At 42.0% G+C, this 22,841-nt stretch overlaps 1 protein-coding gene across 4 annotated transcripts in view; it reads left to right on the forward strand.

Annotated features, from left to right (window-relative positions):
- The window catches only part of MOB2 (MOB kinase activator 2), a 174,178-nt gene that overhangs the window by 92,082 nt on the left and 59,255 nt on the right, over window positions 1-22,841 (forward strand). The window contains exon 1 of one of the 4 annotated variants that reach the window (XM_006134935.5): window positions 1,219-1,601. The exons of the other annotated variants lie outside the window; for them this stretch is intronic. Coding sequence (XP_006134997.1) covers window positions 1,564-1,601 — 38 coding nt within the window. The 5' untranslated portion in view covers window positions 1,219-1,563. Of the gene's footprint in view, window positions 1-1,218; window positions 1,602-22,841 lie in introns of those variants that run through there. 4 annotated transcript variants of the gene reach the window in all.

Consider the following 22,841-nt stretch of genomic DNA (forward strand, 5'->3'; position numbering starts at 1 on the left):
TAATGTGAGATTACAAATGAATGTAGACGCTCAGCCTGAAGTGAACAAACACAGGGTCTGTGAACTCGAGTTCTACTAACTTCAGGCTTACGTGGCAAGATAGTGGTACCCCTGCACATTTTAAGGCATGTGGTTATTTGTGTCTGTGGTGAGGTCCTCGCCTATGTCTGGGCACACACACGTATACACACCCTCCCACACATTTACACCCTTTCTGGTGATGCTCATTAAGTGCATTATGAAATGCAATTTTTTTTGTAATACTGAGAGAGATGAGAAGAGGGTTAATGTCTTTTACTGGACCAAGTTCTCTTGGCAAAAGAGAAGCTTTTGAGCTCCACAGAGCTCTTTGTACTAGTGTCAGTTAAAATAATAATTTGAAAACTGGTCATTTATTTACTGCTGGAGAAGTAGCTGGAAGAGTTTGCTAGTTACTAGTACAGCAGATCTAAAGTCATTTTTTAGATACACTTGAAAGTGTCATTACATTAAAAATATATCAGTGGCAAAAATATCCCCAAAGAGGATAAATATTCCAACATAGGTTGTGCAGTTTTGTAGCTTTTAATGAAGAAATTAAAAGGGTTCCGTAGTTTGTTCTTCACTTTAATACAATTTTTTCCCCAAGCTTACAGTGTTTGTGGGGAAAGCGTGTAACTTTTCGTCATTCCTGTCAACATCTTGATTTGTTCACAGGTGGTAAAATAATAAATACCTAGAGAAATGTATTTTCAATTTACATAATAAATACTATTCCAGGAATCGCATTGGGCAGCTGTGTATATATCACAGAAGGGTGGGCTAAGTGGGAAAGGAAGCAAAACAGCCTAATCAGACACAGTGTGATCCTGTGATGTATTCAGGGCAGATTGCCCAGGACTGGTTTGCTGGAAGATAATTTTCTCTGCAGTGTGCAAGTTTGACTACAGAGCTGCTTGTTTCAAACTAGCTTCCTACAAAATCTTTAAAAGGTTTATTTTGTAATTATATATGTCACCCTCCATATGGCTGTCTTTAGCTTGATATTTTTTTTTAAATGACTTGAAAGGAATGTGGATACTATTACTCTGGCTTTGTGCTGAATTCCCTTGTATTTTTGAAGCGGTGGTGAATATTTGAGTGATAAATAAGTGGAAGAGGAAATATCTGAAGATTTTCAGGCTAAATCGAAGAAGAGAAACCCCCATCAATAAACTAGATTATTGCACAAGATTTTTCCCTGGAAATCTGGGTCTGGTAGGACATCACACAACTCCTTAATCTTATTATCCAGTTGTCAAATTTCTGCTTCTCTTTTGAAAGGGAGGCTTTATGAGTTTTCAGGGAAGGGTGAGGTATTTTACACTTCAAGGCTCTTGTTTGCCTGGGCTGACTTCCTCTGCTTCCTGCTAATTGGCTCTGTTGGCTATTTCTCATTGTTCCTAATTGATGACTCAGAGAAACAGGAAAGAGAACCCTTGATTAACAAAAGAGAGCTCTACCAACAAACAGGTGCCTCTGTTCTGACTAAACAGAGGACAAACCATCATTCTGGATTTTTTCCTAAGATTCCTACCCGCAAGCATGAGGCTTAAAAGGAATGGGTCATACACACTGAGCAGGTAAGTAGACTACATGCATATTTACTTCTTTCACTCATTGAGATGGAATCTGCACAAAAATTCAAAACCTTTTTTCCGATGATAGGACATGTAAAACTGCAACAAAAATCAGTGTTTTGTCTTAAAAACCAAAGGTGTATGTCAGAATATTTATCATAGTGCATGGTTAAATTATATTTGGTGTTTTATGTTAGCCTTTTTTTAAATTATTTTTTAAAGTGTGCTCATCTAGAAGCAAAGAGGGGGAGTGATTGGTTGAAGAAACCGGCCCAGTTGAACATACAAAGCTTTAGGAAGTCTCTCTGGGAGAAGGATGAAGTTTAATTTTTTTCCTCTTTGTTTAACCTTTGTTTTGTAGTAAACAATTGTTGTTTGCTAATGAGCAAAATAAGAGCTTTGGACCGTTCAAACTCCTAGAGTCATCCTGCCAAATCTGTTTTTAAAAAGTCTGTTTTGTTATTTCACACAAAACAATTCTCTCATAAAAACAAGGGATATTAAGATGCAATGTTCTCTCGGTTAAAATCTCAGACCAACTTCTGTTAATGAGAGAGACTCGCTTTCTGGCTGCACAGAGCTCCTCTTGGGAAATAACACCATGTAAAGAAAACACGGCTTTAAAGGAAATATTGTTTTTGTGTTCTTCTAGCATGTTAGCAGAAAGATTTGCTCCTGATGTTTGCACACTTTAATTTGGAAGGCCATTTTTCTGTTTGTCAGTTGCATTGACAGACCTGTGGTTTAGGCTGCTTTGGAAGGCAAGCTGTAAAGGTCAACATGCTGGAATTTGATATGGTAAATGAGGACTTTCTGAAAAATCACTTTAAAAAATTGATTGAGGCTACTCCTGTCAAATGACTACTGAGGTATCTGTTTTCAGGTTGGTGCACAGAAGGTTGAAAGGGGGATTTTAACAGCTAGATGAGAGTATCCAAAAGTACTCAGTACATTCAGCGAGAACTGCACCCCCCCCACGCACATGCAATCTGCAGTTTAATAACCCCATTCAAAATATCCTGAATGAGTGGAGTACCCAGGATGACGTTAAACTGAATGAATAAAATATTAGTTTGGCTGTCAGTATAACTGATGTAACGTGAATTAACTTTTGATGTAAAGTCAGTTGACCTCTTTGAATCTAGCTGCTTAAATAGATACTTAACTTTCCTAATAAATAACCCACAGCTATTAAGCTAAATAAATTATGTATATTATTTACTGAAAGTGGGATTCGAACTTTGAAACATTAACCTTAAAACAAAAACACAGTTTTTGTTTGTCGTTTCTTGTATACACTGTGCCCCTAAATATTTTGAACTGACTATTATATTTTTCTAAATTAGCATAATTTGCAACAGTTTCTGAATTTAGTGAGCAGATACTGACTTCAGTGGAGTTTAGTGTTCAGATTTGATCATTATGCCAAGTCACATACATTCTGTTTTAATCAAAAATACCCACAAATCATTCCATGTATAATTATAAACTTCAAAAATGCATCACATTTAATAAAATACAGCATGCCAATTGGCAAATAGTTTTCTGCACGTTTAGTTGTATTACTGATTCCCCAGGCATGTATTCACATATGCCAACTTGTTTGTCAGAGGTAAATAATAAATTGTATTAAACTCTACTACAGTTGCTTAGGATAGAATTGTGATATGATTGGTTAACCAAGTTCCAGAGCTACTTATTTGGTAACAAGACGGTAAACAGATACTTATTCAACCCATTTCTGTCTTCAAGTTACAAGGCAGGATTTTTCTTGTGCCTAACATAATAGTTCTTTTCATTTTAGCATTTTTTTAAAATTATGAATGAATAAGTTGATGTTAGTGCAGTATGTTAAAGTTCTAGTTAATGAATCTTAACAAACATCGAAAGACCTATGTTGTTGTTTCATCAGAACCCTATTCCCTCTTCTCCAGCAGCTGAACTAGATTTTCCATGCCTTGATGTTATTTGTTTAATGTCTCTGAATTGGTCTGAGGCATGAGCAATAGAGATATTACTTTAGGTAGGGACACTGTATTAAGTATTATATCTTTTTGCTACTGTGTGAGCTTGTATCATTCTAGAAATCTAGGTACCGTTGTCTTGACTTGGTATCTTTTTGTGCTGAAACTTCAAACCCAGGTGTGAATCAACTTGTCTCATGCTACAGGATGGTTAGGTGCTGGCTCAAATCAGCCAGCTAACAGAAGTTAAAATACAGCTTGTCCCATTTACTCTGTCCTTTGCTGCCTCTTATTAAAGGTCAAAGGTTTCTTAATACCTCTTCAGGTATTTCATACAAACCATCCTAAGATGTCTAAACCTGTGGAGGTGAAGTAGAATAGAACCTTGGTGTTCAGTACAGCTGCTACAGGGGTTTTCTGTTGCTCTAGTTAATCCATCCATTCAGGAGGCAGTAGCTAAATTCATGGAAGAATTATTTGAAGTGCCTGAAATAAGAAATTTGAATTGTATTAAACATAATGTAATTAAACAATCACACTTGCTCCCTCCAGACTTCTCTCCTATTCTACTGCACTTTGTTGTTAATTAAGGGCAGAATGATAGCTGTTTGTTGTTAATTGAGGGCAGAGCCATAGCTGTGAACAGGAATCACTCATGAATAACCATAAGATTTCATACACTACATGGCTAGGGTTTTCACTGAACTGATATAGGAGGAGTTGTCGATTTGTGTGTGTGGTATGTTTTAAAAAAAATGGGGCTATGGCTACAGCAAGGAAGATCTTTATAAAACAATGAAATCTAGTTCAGTATATTTTTCAAAGAATCTGTCTTGAGGATGATTGCCTTCATTCTGCTAATAATGAAGCTGAGCCATAGGTGCCAGCATCATTTTATCACTTCTGTGATGTCAGCTTTGCCACTGAAATGCTGGTCTGCAATATGTTGCCCGTATTTCTTTGCATTGCATATTTTCCTGTTACAAATTGTAAGTTTTGAGGTTATCCTAACTCGGCTCATTTTGTTTGCTTACTGTTGTACTTATTGGCAATGAAAAATGCACCACTGCATTAACTTAATGTTTGCAAGTTCTGTGTTTTTTCAGTACTTCTTTCCCCTGATACCGTCTCATGCTGGTCAGCAGCTTTCTTGTACACGAGACTTGGGAAATCTCACCTGCCTCTCCTTCCTCCAGGTGTATCATTCTTCTGCTGGTTTAATTATAGCAGGATGTAAGACCAGCATGGATGCTGGGAAAAATAACTCCTGACCCACCTAGAGTAAGCATATACTCTGAAAATAATGGTGTGCTGGGCTCACTTAATCACTGGTGTCCTAAAATCCTTGCAATCTGGTCTGCTCACTTTTATACACAGTGATACAAAATAGGGATGTAAGTAACTAGTCATGACTCAACTAGTTGCTTTCCCCCACTCTTGCTGCCTCTGTCAAAGGCAGCAAGAGGAGGGAGCAGGAGCTGGTGCTAGGGGGAGCTGGCTTAAAAGCCAGTCCCCCTAGCACTGTCTCGGGGGGGGGGGGGGGGGGGGGAAAGAGAGACAGACTGAAGCAGTCCCTGCTTACACCGGGTCCCAATTGCTGTGCCTCTGCCTTTTAAATATAGGAAGAGCCCTCTTGAGGTCTTCCTCTTCCTGCACTTTTTCCTTTTAAATGTAGGAAGGGGCAGGCGGCTCCCCAGGAGCCAGTGCTTGCAAGTAGCCTGCTCAAAAGCTGGCTCCCTGCAAACACCGGTTCCTACCTGTGTCCCCCTCCCACCCACTGCTGCCTCTATATCAGATGCAGCAGTGCGGGGATGGGGGAGCTACATGTAACTGTTTGATTTTATCATATCCCTAGTCCACACTGTGGGGTAGTACCATTTTAACTATTCTACACATGAAAGACTTTACTGAGAGAGTTCTACAATACTGTCCCAGCAAAGAGGTTCCAGTTTTGCCAGCAAAACTGTGCTTTTGCTGGTATAGCATATTCTAGGCATACCTTCCCTTCCCTCCGCAGTGCAAAAAGCTGTATCAGCAAAAACGTAGTTTTGCTGGCTTAAGCTGTGTTTGTGCTAAGGGCTTTTGCTGGCACAGCTATGTTTTGTCACAGATTCTGTTTCATTACATCCCTAACCAACATAACTAATCAGAGAAAAGATTGTAGTGTGGTTGTGAACTAAATTGATAGTGTTACAAATGCTGCAGTCTTTTAGGGCTTCTGCAGTGTATGTATGGTGGTCTTCCCAAACTCAGTAAAATACTTCAGCACATCATATAGTACATACATGGTACAGGGTGAAGTGCTTCTCTTTTTCCGTTCACTCACCCATTTCTGGGAAATAGCCTATTACAGAAGGGAACTTTCCATTATTCTGTAGTGGGTGTGCAAGAGCTTGTGTACTTGCTCTCTGTTGCAGAAGTGCTGAATTTCTAATCTGTCTTGTGTAATTGGAGAATTGCACTAAAGGGATCAGTTAATTTAGTTACAACTGTTTTCTTTTCAGTAGTTCCCGAGTTTGACTTGTTGCTGCTAAGTTTATGATGGTTGGTTTGTACGAGCTGATGGAAAGAGGAAAAAAATGAAGAGTGATGCTGCATTGAGAGAGCTGGCAAGATGAAGCCTTGAAAATGAAGTGTTTGCTTTTAACCAGTCAATTAGTACCTTTAGTTGACAATTAACATTCATTTTTCTCTCTTGGAAAAATCTCTTTATTCAGCCTGCTGTGTCAACAGGCTTTATTGTAAATTTCAAATGCTGAGACACTAAAGCGGTGTGTTTCCCTCTCCAGTGCTATATTCTACAAGACTTTGATTCTTTTGTTTGGAAATGCTTGTTTGTGCCTTTTAATGTGTGGCTGGTGGTCTCTGATCGTTGGTGGCTGCTTTCAGAAGTGTACACAAGCCAGTATGAGGCACAAACAGCTCAACAAATCAATGACTCTACTTATGTATGATTCCATTGTATGGTATACAGCCATGTTGTCACTTCTTTACTTGTCTTGTGTCTTGTTGAGTTTGTTTGATCTAAACTTTTTTTCTCCCTGAAGAACATTTTAACTATCTAGAAATCATTCTCAAGAGTAAGTGCATTGAGAGTCTGTTGCTGTTTCTCTGGAAATGACATTCTCTGCTGTGATGTCTTGTTTCCAATCTAGTTAGCCCAACAACTAATAGTATGTTTGTTTGTTTTTTTTCCCTTTTAGGGTTTTTTCTTCCCAGCCTCCCTTGCTTGCTAATGATTGCAAAGGGCTAAGAGTTGAGCTTTCACAAACAATAGCCTTTAGTTACAATAAAAAATTTACAGGTAATGCACTGACTTTTGTAGATGGGGTAAAAAAGAGGGAATGGTTACCGGTAACTGGTGATTAACTGACTCCTGTTGCAATTAATTTCTTCAAGACCTTGCTTACTTAGGTCAGAACTATGGGCAACAATGAACATGGTGTGTGTACAGGTTTCCCACTGAGGAAACCTTTTTGAAGACTTTCTTTCAAAATTAGTTTAACAGCAAAAAGACCTAAGCGAAGGTGCAAAGGAATACCATGAAAAAAGTGAACACATTATTGAACTGACAAATCAGATTTAGTACAGAAGGTGGGGTGAGCGAGGGGGAGGGAGGGAATAGCTATTTAGAAGTCAATGAATGGCTAATCTGGGGTGGTAAGTGGGGAAGCTATCTTTGTAATGGGTAAGGTAATTAGCATCTTTGTTAAGCCCCATTTGTAAAGTGTCAAGTTGAATCCTGAAAGAGAGTTCTGAAGTTTCCCTCTGAAATCTGGTGTTAAAGTCTCTTTGAAGCAGGATGCATGTAGTAAGGTCATTAAGATTATGTCCAGGTAGGTTGAAATGAAAAGTAACTGGTTTTTCCTTGTGAAGATGTCAGATGTCTGACTTGTGGGCATTAATTCTTTGGCAAAGTGTCTGAGAAGTCTGTCCAATATACATAGCAGAAGGACACTGTTGGCACATGATGGCATAAATTATAATTCTGGATGAACAGGAATATGTGTACCTGATCATATAATTGACATGGTTAGGTCCAGTGATAGTGTCACCAGAGTAAATATGTGGACAAAGTTGGCAATGGGGTTGTTGCAAGGGAAAGTTCCAGGGTTGGTATTTATGTGGTATATATTCTGTGGTTGTTGGTAAGAATCTTCTTGAGGTTAGGTGGTTGTCTATAGGAGACGATGGGTCTGTCCCCCAGAGCCTCTCAGTGTAGTATCCTGTTCCAGTATAGGCTGTAGGTTATTGATAATGTGTTGGGGGCTATAGATGATGACTAGGGGTGTTCTGTTGTTGGTTTTCTTGGGCCTAACTTGAAGTAGATAGTTTCTGGGCATTAGTCTGGCTCTTTCGATTTGTTTTTTTTATTTCCCCCGGTGGGCAATTGATTTACAAATGCTTAGTAGAGATCTTGAAGTTTCTAGTCTGTCAGTGGGAGTAGAGCAGATGTGGTTGTAATGTGACCGATAATCTTCACGCCCTAAGGTGAGATTTCACTAGGATTTGCTCTGCAAATTGTAATATGGTATTAACAAAACTGCTTGACAATGTGGACTTGAAATTGGGCCTTCATGATTTGAACTGTACATTTTTGAATGATCAAATGTTTTCTGACACCCTTTTGATCAGCCAGTTACTCAGATCAGCAGAGCATGTAATACAGACTGCTACTGTAACTAACATAAGTCTGGAATGGTAATCCCTTAGTGCTAGACTTTGCTGAAACAATGCCAAGGTTTTTGACTTAAATGGAAAACTTGTTTTAAAGGCAAACTGTACAGTCTTCTCAAAAGCAAAAAGATCAGGACACAAGTGAAAGATGTGCATCCTTAATAGACCTCTGAATCTCTTGGGGCTTTTGTCACCCTCCGCAGGTCCCACCCCCATCATTTGGGAGTATTATAAATCTGTGATCATATTCTCCATGGATTATTTTTCCACTATTATGAACTGTACACAGCCTACTAATAATTCTAATATAGACTTAATTTAAAAAGTTTCCAGAAGTAGAAATTGGGCTCACAGCAGCAGCACCTGATACTTCAGGAATCCTCAAGTGTGTGTTATGTGCTGTCCCTTTTATCACACTGCTGCTGCTCCCCCCTACAAGTACTTGTTGGGCCTGGAAATCTTTCACTCTTTTGTATGTTAATAGTGCAACCTCTAGAAAGTGGTCATCTACATTTAATACAGAATCTAAACCAGTTAAAACGCTCTGATTAGGGCTGGGGTTTTATTTTTAAATAGGCACTTAGCATTTCAAGGTTGGCTCAGGATAGGATGGGAGAGAGAAATTATCACCAAGTTCAAGTCTTGGCATCTACAGCTGTAGGGATCACACCACATTCTGCACAGTGGAGAGCATTGTGGGAAAGGCTTATAGCAGGGTAAGGCATATCCAAAGGTGGAAGAGTACCCATTAAAACCCAGAAATGTACATATTGGTGTACACCAGAATCACCAAAGTCCTTAAATAAATTACCTAAGGAAAACAGGGGCAGCAAATTAACATTACTAGATTACTATCTTCTCTCCTTCGCCAGTGACCATGAATACTAAGAATGTGAGCAATTTCTTACTTCTAGGGCAATTTCTTACTTCTCTTCAAATGATATGCTTTAATGTTTTCAAGGATTTGGGTATTTAATGAAACAATACAATAACTTGCTTCACCTCTTCTCACACTAGACCCGATGTCTACATTTAGCATAAATGTAAGTTGCAGTGTCTTTGCCTCCTGCTATATTACAAGATTGAGGTTTGTTGTGATCTGACTATCGAGGCTCTTCTAGGAAAGGCAAAAAATGAAAATACAGATGCAAATCTCTTAATGATTTCTCTTATACTTCTCAATCCTCCTCTGAAGTTCAGTTTGCTGCCTCCAAAGAGACAGAGCACACATCAGCCTTTTAGTTTAGCTGAGGACCTTGCCCTTTAGTGCACAACACTGAGATGGTGGTTTAAACTTAAATTTTAATAAGTTACGATCTTTGTCTAAGCAGTGTTCTTATCTCTAGTCAGTTCCAGATATGCCTGGTTTTTGGGACAAGAGACTCTACTTTCATGAGTTTGAAGGGCACTGCTCCTCTTTTATCACCTAGCTTTTCTCTGGCTATGTCTACAGTGCAGTGCTATTTCGGGATAGCGGGGACATCCCGAAATAGCTATTCTGCGTCTTTTGAGCATGCCTGTTATTTTGCAGTATAACAGGCTTGCTCTTCTAACATCCCTATAAACCTCACTGCACGAGAAGGAAGGGACATTTCAGAATAGCAACTGATTTCAAAATAAGTGCTATGTAGACAGCACCAAATTTCAAAATAAGCTATTTTGAACTTAACTCAAAATAAGGTACGCAATTTGCATAGCTCAAATTGTGTAGCTTATTTTGAGCTATGGGTGCAGTATAGATGCACCCTCTTTGTGGTTATACTTCCCAATATTTCCCAAAACATGATGTCTCTGTTTTAAGGGCCAGGACAGCTTCCTGAGAATGCAGGCTCCATCCCCTATCATGATCCAGTAGCAGTTCCCCCCCGTTTAGCTTGATTGCTTTGTTCACTTTTATATGTAGATGTATTAGTGTCTGGTATTTTCTGGCTCAGTTTACATTGACACAGAAAAACAGGCGAAATATTCCTTTGTTTATGCGAGTTTGGGCTTCGGCTCCGCTTGTGAAACAACTTCCTGCACACATCTATAATTCTTCATATACTGTCCCTGTATACATCACACAGTATAATTAATGAGCAGCATGTCACCATCCTGCATATAATTACATGTTTCCTTTTAGATGTAGATTATGACAGTGTGTCAGGCCTGTTGTGGCATGGTTTATCTTCTGCAAGTTGGCATTGAGAAGACTCATCTGTTAACTCTGTTCTTTAAAGAAGAGATAATATTACTTTTAAAATATATTACTTGTAGTAATCATAGAATTCTAGGGTTGGAAGAGACCTTAGGAGGTCATGTAGTCCAATCCCCTGCCCAAAGCAGGACCAACCCTAACTCAATCATCCCAATCAGAGCTTTGTCAAGCCAGAACTTAAAAGCCTCTTGGGATGGAGATTTCACCACTTCCCTAGGTAACCCATTCCAGTGCTTCACCACCCTCCTAGTGAAAGTTTTTCTAATATCTAACTTCGACCTCCCCTACTGTAACTTAAGACCATTGCTCCTTGTTCTGCCATCTGTCACCCCTGAGAACAACCTCTCTCCATCCTCTTAAGTTATTGTTATCCTTAGAACATATCACAGACTGTTCTAATAGCATTTTTGAAGTTCACCATCCTTTAAGATAGGTCTTTGTTTTTTGGATCAGAAGTAGTCTCTAGAAAGAAATGTAGTGTTCATTTGGTATATGGTGTGTTCTCTGGCACTAAATCCTATAATTGAAACAGCATGGACTCATTTGCAAAATTGGGATGATAATGTCTTGTCACTTTCCTCAAAGGAGTGCTAATTGTTTGTACAGTGGTTTAAAAATGCAGATTGCTGTGTCAGTGCTATATGGTGTTGGTCCAAACTAGGCCTGTGACGTTCTGTTGGACATATGACATTTTGACATGCTAGACAGTGAGGTGGATTACAACTCAAAAACTAGACAGCTTTTTGTCCCTTTTAGATGGTGCGTGATGGAGAGAAACACTGAAAAGTCTAGTAAAAATATTTTTTTCAGATTAAATGAGCTTTAAATATTAAATAGGATTACGTGAAATATAAACAATTTAAGAACTATAGCAGAGCAAGAGGTAAACATCAGTAAATCCAGCCATCCTGTTGCTTATCTTAAAATAATTAATAGCCTTCATTTAACAACAAACCTTAATGGTGCCCAAACTCCACCTTTTCCCTGCAAAGTTTGTGTGGGAGAGACTTTTAGATCTCTCTGCTATTTCCTGTTTCCCAGACAAGGGAGGGGAAAATCTGGATGCATTTCCTCCTTTTGAGAAAGCAAGAAACAAAGAAGAAAACAGAAGGCAATGGCTATACATACATTTCAGCTCCTGCTAAAATAAGCTTGTGTTGAATGCACAAACTGTAGAAGACTAGAATATTTTGGCATTTAGCTAAAATGAGTATTATTATAATCAGTCTTACTAGAGGCACTTTTTGAAAACCTTATAAATTGAAAAAAATAAGGTTGAAACAGAAGACTGTCAGTTAGACCTAAAATAATTTCCCATCAAAACTGGGAAAACCTTACCTGGCAGGCTTTTGCCGCATGTCTTCCAAAAATACATTGCCCTTCTTTTTCACATACCACTCACTATACATCTAAGATTGTTTTAGGGGAATGAATGAATGAGAGAGAGGGAGGGGGAAGGGGGTAAAGGGAGAGGGACACCCCACATGCTCTTCATTGAAATGTAGTTTCTTCTAGGGTGTACCACAGAGGCTGTTTCCAATAGTAACCGTACACAACCATTTGAATAACAAGCAAAGAATAATATCTTTAACTAAAACTGTCTTGTAAAGTCTGAGTAGGTCCCCTGTAAAAATGACGAGTAGTCCTGTGGCACCTTTAAAGACTAACAGATATATTTGGGCATAAGCTTTTTTTGGATCAAAATTACTTTGTCTGATGCATGGAGTGGAAATCAGAGAGAGGGATATATAACCCTATATCTAGCTTATGGCTATACGTAATATAGATAGATAACTCTGATTTCCATTCCATGCATCTGACAAAGTAATTTTGACCCACACAAGCCCAAGTATCCTTCAGTCTTTAAGGTGCCACAAAACTACTCGTCTTGTAAAGTGATATTGAAATGCATGTTTAGGTTGGAAGCGTCACCCTCAAGCTTCCTTTTTCTGAGCCCTTCCCATCTCCCTCACTGATCAATAATTTTTCTCTTATGCCTTCCTTCCTTTTGTTTTGTTTTTTGTTGTAGCATAATCAAATTTACTTTAATCCCCAAACCCAGTACAGGTTCAACCTCTCTAGTCCAGAACTCTCTGGTCCAGCAACATCAAGTTGTCCAACATGATTTGAGTTAGGTGGATGTCCACTTACCATGTACTGTGGCCAAGTTTTCTGCAGCCCCATAATGTTTTTTTACAGCTACCAGTCCTGGCTCTCAGACTGTGTTTAGTTCTAATTTGCCCCTAAATGTCTTCTAAGAACCCATAAGCAGTGAAAAAGTTGGGTAATGCTGCTAGACGATATCGACCTCCTGTGATTTGGAAAATTCTCTGGTTCAGAACCATTGTGATCCAAGAGTGCCGTACTAGAGAGCTTCAACTTGTACACGCTACACGTATATTCTGTGGAAAAACTTAGCTGTGGCATTATTGCCATTCAACCATTAAATAAACAAATATTTAAATGAATAAATATAACTAGCCTAGCAAGCTTAGTTACTGCGCAGCAACCTGCTGAGTCCACTTTAAACTTTCTCACCCATATTCTCTACCATCATGCACTTTGTGCACTATGATGTAAAACACTAACAAATCAAAATGATAGTTTCATACTTTGTATGGGTATAGTTACTCTTGGTGTAGTTTAATTAGGGGTGTTAGCAAGTAGTTGACTACAGCCTGTCTCTGACTTACGAACCAGTTACGGACCAAGCAATTGGTCATAACTCGGTTTGTTCGTAAGTCGGACCCCATTGAGTTACACACGACTGCGCTGTTCGCAAGCACGGATCGCATTCTTAACTCGGGGTCCGCCATTTACGACACTTTTGGTCGTAATTGCGAGTGGTCGTAAGTCGACCGTTCGCAACTCAGGGACCGGCTGTATACCCCGTCCTCCCCACTGCCTCTGTCAGAGGCAGCTGGAGAGGGATAGGGGAGGCTGCTGTGAAATCCCCAAAAAAGGGATTTCAGAGTTGTTTTCAAACATGGGCATAATGTATCTTCCCCCTAACCTCATTCTCTGAAAAGGTTCAACCATTTCAGCTGACACTTTCCTTAAAATATTCAGCCTTGAGGTATACATTCAGCATGGGAAATTTCAACCCCAGTGGCTGAAATTTAGCAAAATATAAGCTGCTCAAAAGAAGATCTTTATAATGGGAACTGTCTGGCTACTTTAGAAGTGGGTTGTACCCACAAATGCTCATGATACCATCTGCATGTTTTGTTAGTCTCTAAGGTGCTACAAGACTATTGGTTGTTAAGTGTTTCCTATTACAGACTAACTTGGCTACCCCTCTGATACTTTAAATATAGGTAGGTTCTAGGGATGTGAATGACTAGTTGACTATCCAATAAGCATACGCTTATTGGATAGTCAACACGCTAGACTACTTGTGGCTCGCTTCCCTCCCCTCCCCCCCACTGCCTCTATCAGAAAGAGGCAGCAAGGTGGGGGAGAAAGAGAAGGGGTGCTTTGAAGCGGCAGCGCTGCGTGGAGCCCAGGGCCAGACCTTACCCTTGGTGTGTCGCTGCTGCTTTGAAATGCTGTATGCAGCCTGGGGTCAGCTGGGAGTCCCCAGCTGGCCTTGGGCTACACGAGGCATTTCAAAGCATCAGTGCCACATGGAGCGCAGTTCCAGTGGGGGACTGCTTGAATCCCACACTGAGCCCGTGCTCTCTGCAGCACTTTCGCCTTTGAAGTGTGGCACAGCCCTGGGGCTGTTGCCATACTTCAGAGGTGGAGGTGCCCTTATTGACTAATCGAATAGTCAATGCAAATGGCATCGACTATTCGATTAGCCAATTAATTGAAATTTTACATTGGTAATAGGTTCAGCACAACTGGATTTTTATTTTTATAATTCTGGTGATTAATGTTGAGTTTTTTATTTTTAATCATTTTTATTAGCTATCTTAAAGTTTACAGGTGCAGTAAGATAAGGGGAGGGGTTAGGGTTAGAACAGTTCTAACAGCCATGCTGAAGGGGGCCTGAGCCTTTTGGGGATTGGGGAGGCTGTGGTCCTGGCTCAGCAGAGCAGAGACCTCCAGCAAGGGCCACAAGGAGGAGGTAAGAAGGACAAGCCCATGGGCATGGGAGGGGCCACCCCAATTTTGAATGGCTCTTGCCTGAGGGTCCGCTGCACTCCCCTGGCTGAGTGTGAGCACAACCATTTCATTGGGGCTGCAGAGGGCTCCTTACATGGCTGCAAGGCCAGTGACATAAGGTCCTAGAGGGTATGAGGCAGGGCTGTGCTTCTTTGAAAATAGTCTGACAAAATAGGAGATGTGGTATCAAAGCAGATGTGCCAGTATACAGTAGGGCATATTTCCTGTCACATGAGGATACAATGGCTTTCAAGCTCATGTTGATTGACCTTAATGGAAATGAGCCAATAAACGAAGCACCAAAGAAGTGTTAACCTCAGTTTGCACTCGGGTATTAGTAATACAATACTTTGAAGGTAGAAGATTACATAAACAAGCTTTGATTTACCTGTTAAATAAAGGTTTAGTGTATAGTCATGTTTCATCCTCCAGTCAGAGTTCAGCAGTTCTTGGAGAATATGGGTGTGTGTGTGTGTGTGTGTGTGTGTGTGTGTGTGTGTGTGTGTGTGTGTTTTCAGAAGGGTGGGTTGCTGAAGCTTTCATTTCTATTTTTTTGTGGTTGAATTAATGTATTTTTCCAGTACACAGTTCACATCCTGTACTCACAATTAGGATGAGTTTTAGTATCTCTTTTGTTTCAAGTGTAAGCTTATTTGCTTCACCATGCAATTTGGTAGTTCTTTACAATTGCATCCTTTCTGCCCAAGAAAAACTTAATACTAGAATACAGGCAGTCCCCGGGTTACATGGATCCGACTTACATCGGATCCCTACTTACAAACGGGGTGAGGCAACCCCACACTAGCTGCTTCCCCCCAGCAGACCAAGGAGACGCGAAGCTAGCGCCCCCCTCCAGCAGACCAGGGAGACGCGGAACGGCTTTTCTCAGCAGACACCTCAGCTTGAGAATAAAGGACTGAGGGAAGTGAGGTGTGGGGGAATAAAACTGAGCTCTGGAGAAATGTTTGGCTAGAGTTTCCCCTACAATATGTACCAGTTCCGACTTACATACAAATTCAACTTAAGAACAAACCTATAGTCCCTATCTTGTATGTAACCCGGGGACTGCCTGTAGTTGGATAGTGCAGATCAGAATGCATTATACCTACCCACTGCTAGTTTTACTAATCCTGTCAGGAGCAACCTATTCATTGTCTCTTCTAGTGATTTCCCCCAAATCTCCTTCACCAAAAAATTAGACTAAAGTAGGCATGAGGCTTTTGAATGTGTTTGACTAACACTATAGCTTCACTGGAAAATTAATTTCTTATACTGTATACACTCAAAGTACTCCTCTCAAGTTAACATAATCTGAGTGAGAGCCACACTGCAATGCAACGTGCTGGTGCTATACAGGCAGTCCCCGGGTTACGTACAAGATAGGGACTGTAGGTTTGTTCTTAAGTTGAATCTTTATGTAAGTCGGAACTAGCGTCCAGATCCAGCCGCTGCTGAAACTGACCGCCAGTTCTGACTTACATACAGATTCAACTTAAGAACCCCAAGCTTCCCCAAGTCAGCTGCTGCTGAAACTGATCAGCGCTGATTCCAGGAAGCCTGGGGCAGAGCAACTCTGCCTCGGGCTTCCTGTAGTCAGCGCTGGTCAGTTTCAGCAGCGTCTGACTTGGGGACGCCTGGGGCAGAGCAGCTGGGGTGCTGCTGGGTTGCTCCAGTAGCACCGCTCCTCGGCGCTACTGAACCAACCCAGCAGCACCCCAGCTGCTCTGCCCCAGGCGTCCTGATTCAGCCACTGCTGGTCAATCTGCAGCGTCCCAGCTGCTCTGCTCCAGGGTCCAAAACAAAAGCCTGGTCTGCTGGGGGGGGGGGGGCACACTAGCCGCGCCCCCCCCCCCCCCCCCCCCGCCAAGCAGACCAGGGACACGGGGAGCAGAGCCGCAGCGGCAGCGGGGTGCCGCGCCTCTGAGGCTTTGCTCTGTCAAAGTCTCAGAGGCGCGGGACCCCCGCGGCTGCGGCTTGAGTCCCGGTGCCTGTGGTCTGCTGGGGACGGTCCCCAGCAGACCACAGGCACCAGGACTCAAGCCGCAGCAGCGGGCGGGTTCGCGCGCTTCTGAGGCTTTGCTCTGGCAAAGCCTCAGAAGCGCGGGAACCTGCCCGGTGCCTCTGGTCTGCTGGAGACAGTATCCAGCAGACCAGGGGCACCGGAGCAGCTTACGAACGGGGCTTTCTCGCCCCGGAGCTTGCAGGTAGCAATCCGCTACCTTGACCTCCAGGGCGAGAGAGCCCCGTTCGTAAGTGCGGATCCGACGTAAGTTGGATCCGCGTAAGTCGGGGACTGCCTGTACTTACATGTGGTGCTCCTGCTGAGGTAAGGTGAACTGCTTTGAATTAATTCTCAGTGAGTTATGGGAGAACTGTTTGTGTTTTCTGGATACCCAGGTGGAATTGTGGGAAGATATTGGTGAAGAGCGGCACTAACCTTTGTCCATACTACAGAGTGTTCATGTTAAGAGCTGATGAGTTCTGTTTTTTCAGGCTTTAGCCCATACCTCACTGTGGCTGGGCCTTATTAAGAAAGATGCTTTAGGGGCTGCACCCCAAGTCCCCAGGGTAACGAGGCTGACCCTGCAAAAACATGTACCAAAAGTCCAGATCTTTTTGCAAGGCCCCCTTAGTCCAGGGTTCTGGGGATGATGGCTTTGCATGCTGCCACTCCCCTCACTAGTGTGGAGCTGCATTACTGTACTAGGGGAAGCTCTGTCCCTGTACTGCCCTCACTTGCAGGCTCCACCCTCTACAGCTCCCATTGGCTAGGAATTGGAACCAATGGGAGCTACATGGGCAATGGCTGCAGGCAAGCACAGGGCAATGTGGGCTGTGCTGAGCCACCTGCTTCCCCTCCATGCATGACAAAGGGGGAGCTGCCCCAGGTAAATTCCCCATACCTTTGTCCCAGCCTTGAGCCCCCCAAAATCCTAACTCCCTCCTAGGTGGTCTGGGAGGGGTTCAGGGTTGGCATCTGGCCTAAACTATGAACCTACTCTAACTCCTACCCAGACCCCACATCCTCACTTCAATCTCCTGTTTTGAGCCCCACCCTAAAAGCCTCCTCCTGAGCTTCAGTTGGACCTTCACTCCCTCCCCCATGCACCCTCCTGCCTCAGCCGATAGTCTCCTGCACTCTGAACCCCTCATTTTTGGCCCCATCCTGGAGCATAGGATTCTGTTTTAATTCCTTAATACACCAAACTGCTGTGGTCCATGTACATGTGCTCCATCAATGTCTGGAGAATGAAGTACTAAGTACAGCATAATCCAAAACTTGAATACTCTGGATACTGGCCAGTCATTCTTTAATCTGAATCCATTGTACCATATTCCTTGGAACATATGAGTATTAGCTTGCACATTGAGTTAAAATGTTTTGTTCCCTAGAAAGTGCTGTACAATGAGTTGTGCCATTTCCAAGCATTTAAGATTTGAATTAAATGGATAATTGTGTACAGTCCAGTGTACCAACACCGGCCTCTTTAACATCAAAGTGAAAACTAAATTCATTTTTGTAATTAAGATTTCAGACATGTGAGAAGATGGGAAATGGTGGCTTACGCGTATGATGACGTGGGCGAAGGGTTTGTGTGTGCACACAATCTGCATGTGATAAGTTTACAAGTGCAGAAAGTAGAACATACCATGGACCCAACTTGCAATTGCTATGGGAGCCATGTCATTACTACTTTTGTATGTTCCGCTCAATTATGACACAGGGCATAGAGATGGCGTTTTTGTATTTTCTGTAAATACGCATTTTAAAGATTATTTTTTTATTTCAAAAGTTTAACTTCCCTATCACTTAAAAATACATTTGTAAGTTACCAAAAGTACTTCCTAGTCATACAGTAAGAACCCTCAAAGTAACAAACTTCAGAATTTGTACTTGGGATTGTATTTCTACCCAGTCCTTTCTGACTTGCATTTCGCAGTAAGTAGGTCACTGGAATGAGGTACTTAAATTCTTTCTGCAGCTATGTGTCTGCCTCTCTCGTGCCATTACATGCCCACTGTCCAAACAGGTTTTACATTGGGGTTGTAAAAGCAGTCCTTTCTCCCCTAAACTGGTTTTCTTCAGTATAAAAAGCAAAACAGTTCAAAGCCCAGCTGCAACTGGAAGCCTGGTTTCAGAAGTGCCTACAATTTTTGGTCTTAACTAGAGTGCTTATATATATTTTACAGCGTAGGAGCCTGGTGTGCACCTCTCAGCATGGCTTTAGGCTGGAAATTCTAGGTGTTTTGAAAATAGGCAAAGGTTCAGCATCCTGTTCTAGATTAAACTAATCCTGTAACGAGCCTAATTGTTAGGGAGGCAAACAAGTCCTAGGTTTGGGATGAACCAAGCTAATTCTGTGTCTTCAGAGTTCTGTGGCCTTGCTTTTAATGACTACTGTTAAGAAATTTGTTAGGTGCTATGAGTTGCACTGAATAGCTTCTACTGTTTAATCTTACATAATGTAAGCTGTGTTTCCACATGTATTTAATATAGCATGCCTAGAGAGAATTCTCCTCAAGCATATTAACAGTTACGTTTATGAATCCTTGTTTTCCCTGTGCTTCTTCAATGGTGCTCTGTGTCTGGGAAAACTCCAAGCTCGCTTAAGCAGTCTGCCCTTATTTCCTTCCGCTCCTTTCCCACCCAAAGCAGGGATAGGTTTGTCCAATGAGAACTGCTGACTCTGGGACTCTCCCCCTCTTTGCTGATTACACCTTGTTAACCCTCAGCCTAGAATTTCACGCAGCTTGCAATTTGGCTTCGTTTGCTATGCCATATCTATGTAAAATTGAAAACAGTAGTTGTGTTGTACACCTTACAGGGAGGAGGTTTAATGTATGTGTAGTAAGTAGTTCAGAATGTTAAATGACTCTGGGGAGAATTTCTTTGCCAAGTTTTAGAAGCCCAGCCTCTTTATATGAAGTTAGGGGGCCTGTGAGTTTGTGGGATGGAAGGAAAAGAGCAAGGAGTATTTCACTTTAGCTCTTCAGAATTAAACTACCTCATTGAGCAACCCATTTAAGCTTCAGAATTACGGCAAGAAAATTAAAGAAACAGTTAAGTCTGAGATGAAATTTCCTTCTACAAAATAAGTTATGGAAAAAAGAACAGTAGCTAGGACATGTGCTGGAGCTAAGGGTGCAGGGGTGCTGCAGCACCTCTGATTTGAAGTGATTTCCATTATATCCAGAGCTTGCAGTTTTGTTCATTGACTTCCAGCATCCATGCTGTAGACATTGATCCAGCACCCTTAAGGTGTGTCTACACAGCAAAGTTATTCTGAAATAACTATGTGAGTGTCTACACAGCAAATCTGTTTTGAAATAATTTTGAAATAACCGACGGCTTATTCTGACTTCTGTGAACTTCATTCTGCAAGGAATAACATCTGTTTCGAAATAAGGCACATGTAGATGCTTCGCTTCTGCTATTTCGACATAGCCCCTCACCAGTGCCATTCTAAGTTATTCCTCCTGCGGCTCTAAATCAAGATAGCATGTCTACATTAGGGAAGCCTGCCTCAGACTAATTTTGAGGCTTCCTTGCAGTGTAGATGTTCTATTTCAAAATAAGCAATTTTGGAATAACTATTCCGGAACAGCTTATTCTGAAATAGCCATGCAGTGTAGACCTATCTTTAGTTAGGAAAGACATAAACCCAGCACCGTATTTCTTACTGTCTGAAAGGACCGACTCACCCATGCTGCACTGAGGCAAATAATTTTTTTCAGTAAGATTGCTTCCTTTGACTTCTCCTAGTATTAAGCTAGACCTGTATTAATGCTTTCAGAAGGACATGTGTATTAGATCATCAGTGTACTTCTACTTTTTTAGTAGAAACTAAGTCTTACTTGTGGATTTTCTTTTCTGTTGAGGGAGAAAACATGGCTGTCTTTCTTCGAAGAGGAGAGAATTTAGAAAAATGCATTTTTATCTTGTCTATAGAGAATTTTGCCTTCCAGCCAGGTACTAGGGATGTTAAATATCAGTTAATTGAATACAGCCACTCTCCAAGTTACGAACAAGTTCCGGGCCAACACTTGGTCCGTAACACGAACTGTTCGTAACTCTGACCCCATTGAGTTACACGCGACCGCGCTGTTCGTAAGCACGGGTCGCGTTCGTAACTCGGGGACCGCCTTTACGACCGCTCCATGGGAGCTTCGTTCATAAGTGCGAACGGTCGTAACTCGGGGAGCAGCTGTAGTCAATTAACCTCATGAATTCTTATTGGTTACTCAACTATTCTATAGTCTCCAGGGGTGGGGCCAGCAGCCAGTGTGCTCTAGCTCCACTCCTGAGGAGCCCCTGCCACTCCATGCTGCTGCCTGCCAGGTGGGAGCTGGTTTAAAAAACAGCTCCCCTCACAGAGTGGCTGCCAGTGGGAGGTGGAGGCCTACCTCCCGGCCCTGGCATGAGCCAGAACTGAATTGGGCTGCGTGATTGACTCCCTAATATACGTTAAATGCTGCAACGGGACCCAGCGTGAGCCAGGACTAAGCAGGGCTGCTGGCCAGCCTGCTAAAAAATTTACTGGGGTGGGAGTGGAGGGAATGTGTGTCCTCTCTAGCATTAACCTATAAGCAATTGACTACACTATTACATCCCTACCAGGCACTAATGTTTGATTTGGCATTGAGCCAGTGCAAGGTTTTCACTAGAATTTGTAGGATATAGGTAACTTCTGTTGACTGCATTGAGACATACTCTAATTCAGAAGACTGGTCCTCCAATAGCATAGCAGCCCTTAACAACTCTTAGGCTTGTGCCATCTGGTGATGCATTATCTCCACTCTCAAACACCCTGCATGTTTTTTAGAAGTCTCCTATCCAAATTTGGGATGGAAGGGAGTACTCAACTACCGGATAAGCTTATGCTTAATGTGTAGTCAGGTTGGACACACCCACCCACAGCCCCTTCTCCCCCAGTCACATCAGAGGCAGCAAGGGGTAGTAAACAGGAGCCCATTGCTGGGAAGAGGGGGAGAGAGGTAGGGAAGTAGAGCTTCAGCATTCCTAGAGCCAGTGCAATTCGGGACTGATCAGTCCCAGCTTGCGCCGCCCCTAGGAGCTAACCCCACTGCAGCTCTGCAGTTTAAATGTAGTAGGAGCTGGGCTGCCTGCGCACTCAGCTCTTGATATGTTTAAACTGCAGAGCAGCAGGTGGGATAGCGAGCACTCTCCCTTTATCGACTAATCAAGTAGATGGAAATTCCATCCCGCTACTCAATTAGCTAGCTAATTGCAATTTAACATCCTTAATCCAAATACAAATCTAACTCCACTTAGCTTGAGATCTGACGTGATCTCAGCACAAAGTTATATAGGCACAGGCCTTTCATATGTGCTATAAGTTTTCTGATCAAATACTCGTGATTTATTTTTTGCTTAGTACTTGCAATAGCACTCGCATTGTTTCTGACGAGCTGGCTTTATTAAGCTGAACTCTTTTGTGGGTCTTGACTGCAGTGCAAACATTTTAATAATTTTTGAACAATATTTTGTGACTTTTTTGCAGGTTCATGTTGAGCTTCTTCTGACTTCTACACTCCAACTTGCTGCTCTTGCCCTCAACAGAATAGAAATTTGTTTCTAGTGTTTCAGATTTAATGAAGACATGATGTACCAGTCTCTTCTCTGCTAGGGGTGTAAGCGACTAGTCGACTACCCAATAAGTCTAGGCTTAGTTGCTTCTGCCCCCTCCCCCCTTTGCTACCTCTGCATCAGAGGCAATTAAGGTGGGGAGCCAGGAGCTGGTGCTGGGAACTGGCTTAAAAGCACTGTCTCCACAGGTGATAGGTAAGGGAGGCAGAGGCACAGTGAGGGAGCTCACGCTGGGTCCCAGATGCTGCGCATCTGTTTTTTTAATTGTGGTAAAAACCACCAGGCTCTTAGTACATTTAAAAAGCAGAGCTGCAGTGAACCCCCTTATCGACTAATCAAGTAGTCAATGGAAGTTGCGTTGACTGCTTGATTAGCTTACTAACTGCTATTTAACATCCCTCCTCTCTGCCTATTGCAGAGCAAAGCAATAGCTGAAGCTAAGGAACGTAGTTGCTGCTCCAAGTACTGACTCTTAACCATTGCCCCCAAGCTTTAAGAATACAGTAAAAGATTGATTGATTTAGATACGATGTTAGCTTTGGAAGTATTTATTAAATTTGATTAACATTCTAAAATCTTTGCATCAATTGAATTATGAGGCTTTTTTCTCAGCACACTTTGTGGTCAAGAAGGTATTTTCCCTTCCTGGAGTTGCAGGGTTGGAGTTGAAAGTACATTTCCGAAGT

The sequence above is a fragment of the Pelodiscus sinensis genome, chromosome 5 (assembly GCF_052426305.1).
Source record: "Pelodiscus sinensis isolate ZL-2025 chromosome 5, ASM5242630v1, whole genome shotgun sequence".
NCBI lineage: Eukaryota > Metazoa > Chordata > Testudines > Trionychidae > Pelodiscus > Pelodiscus sinensis.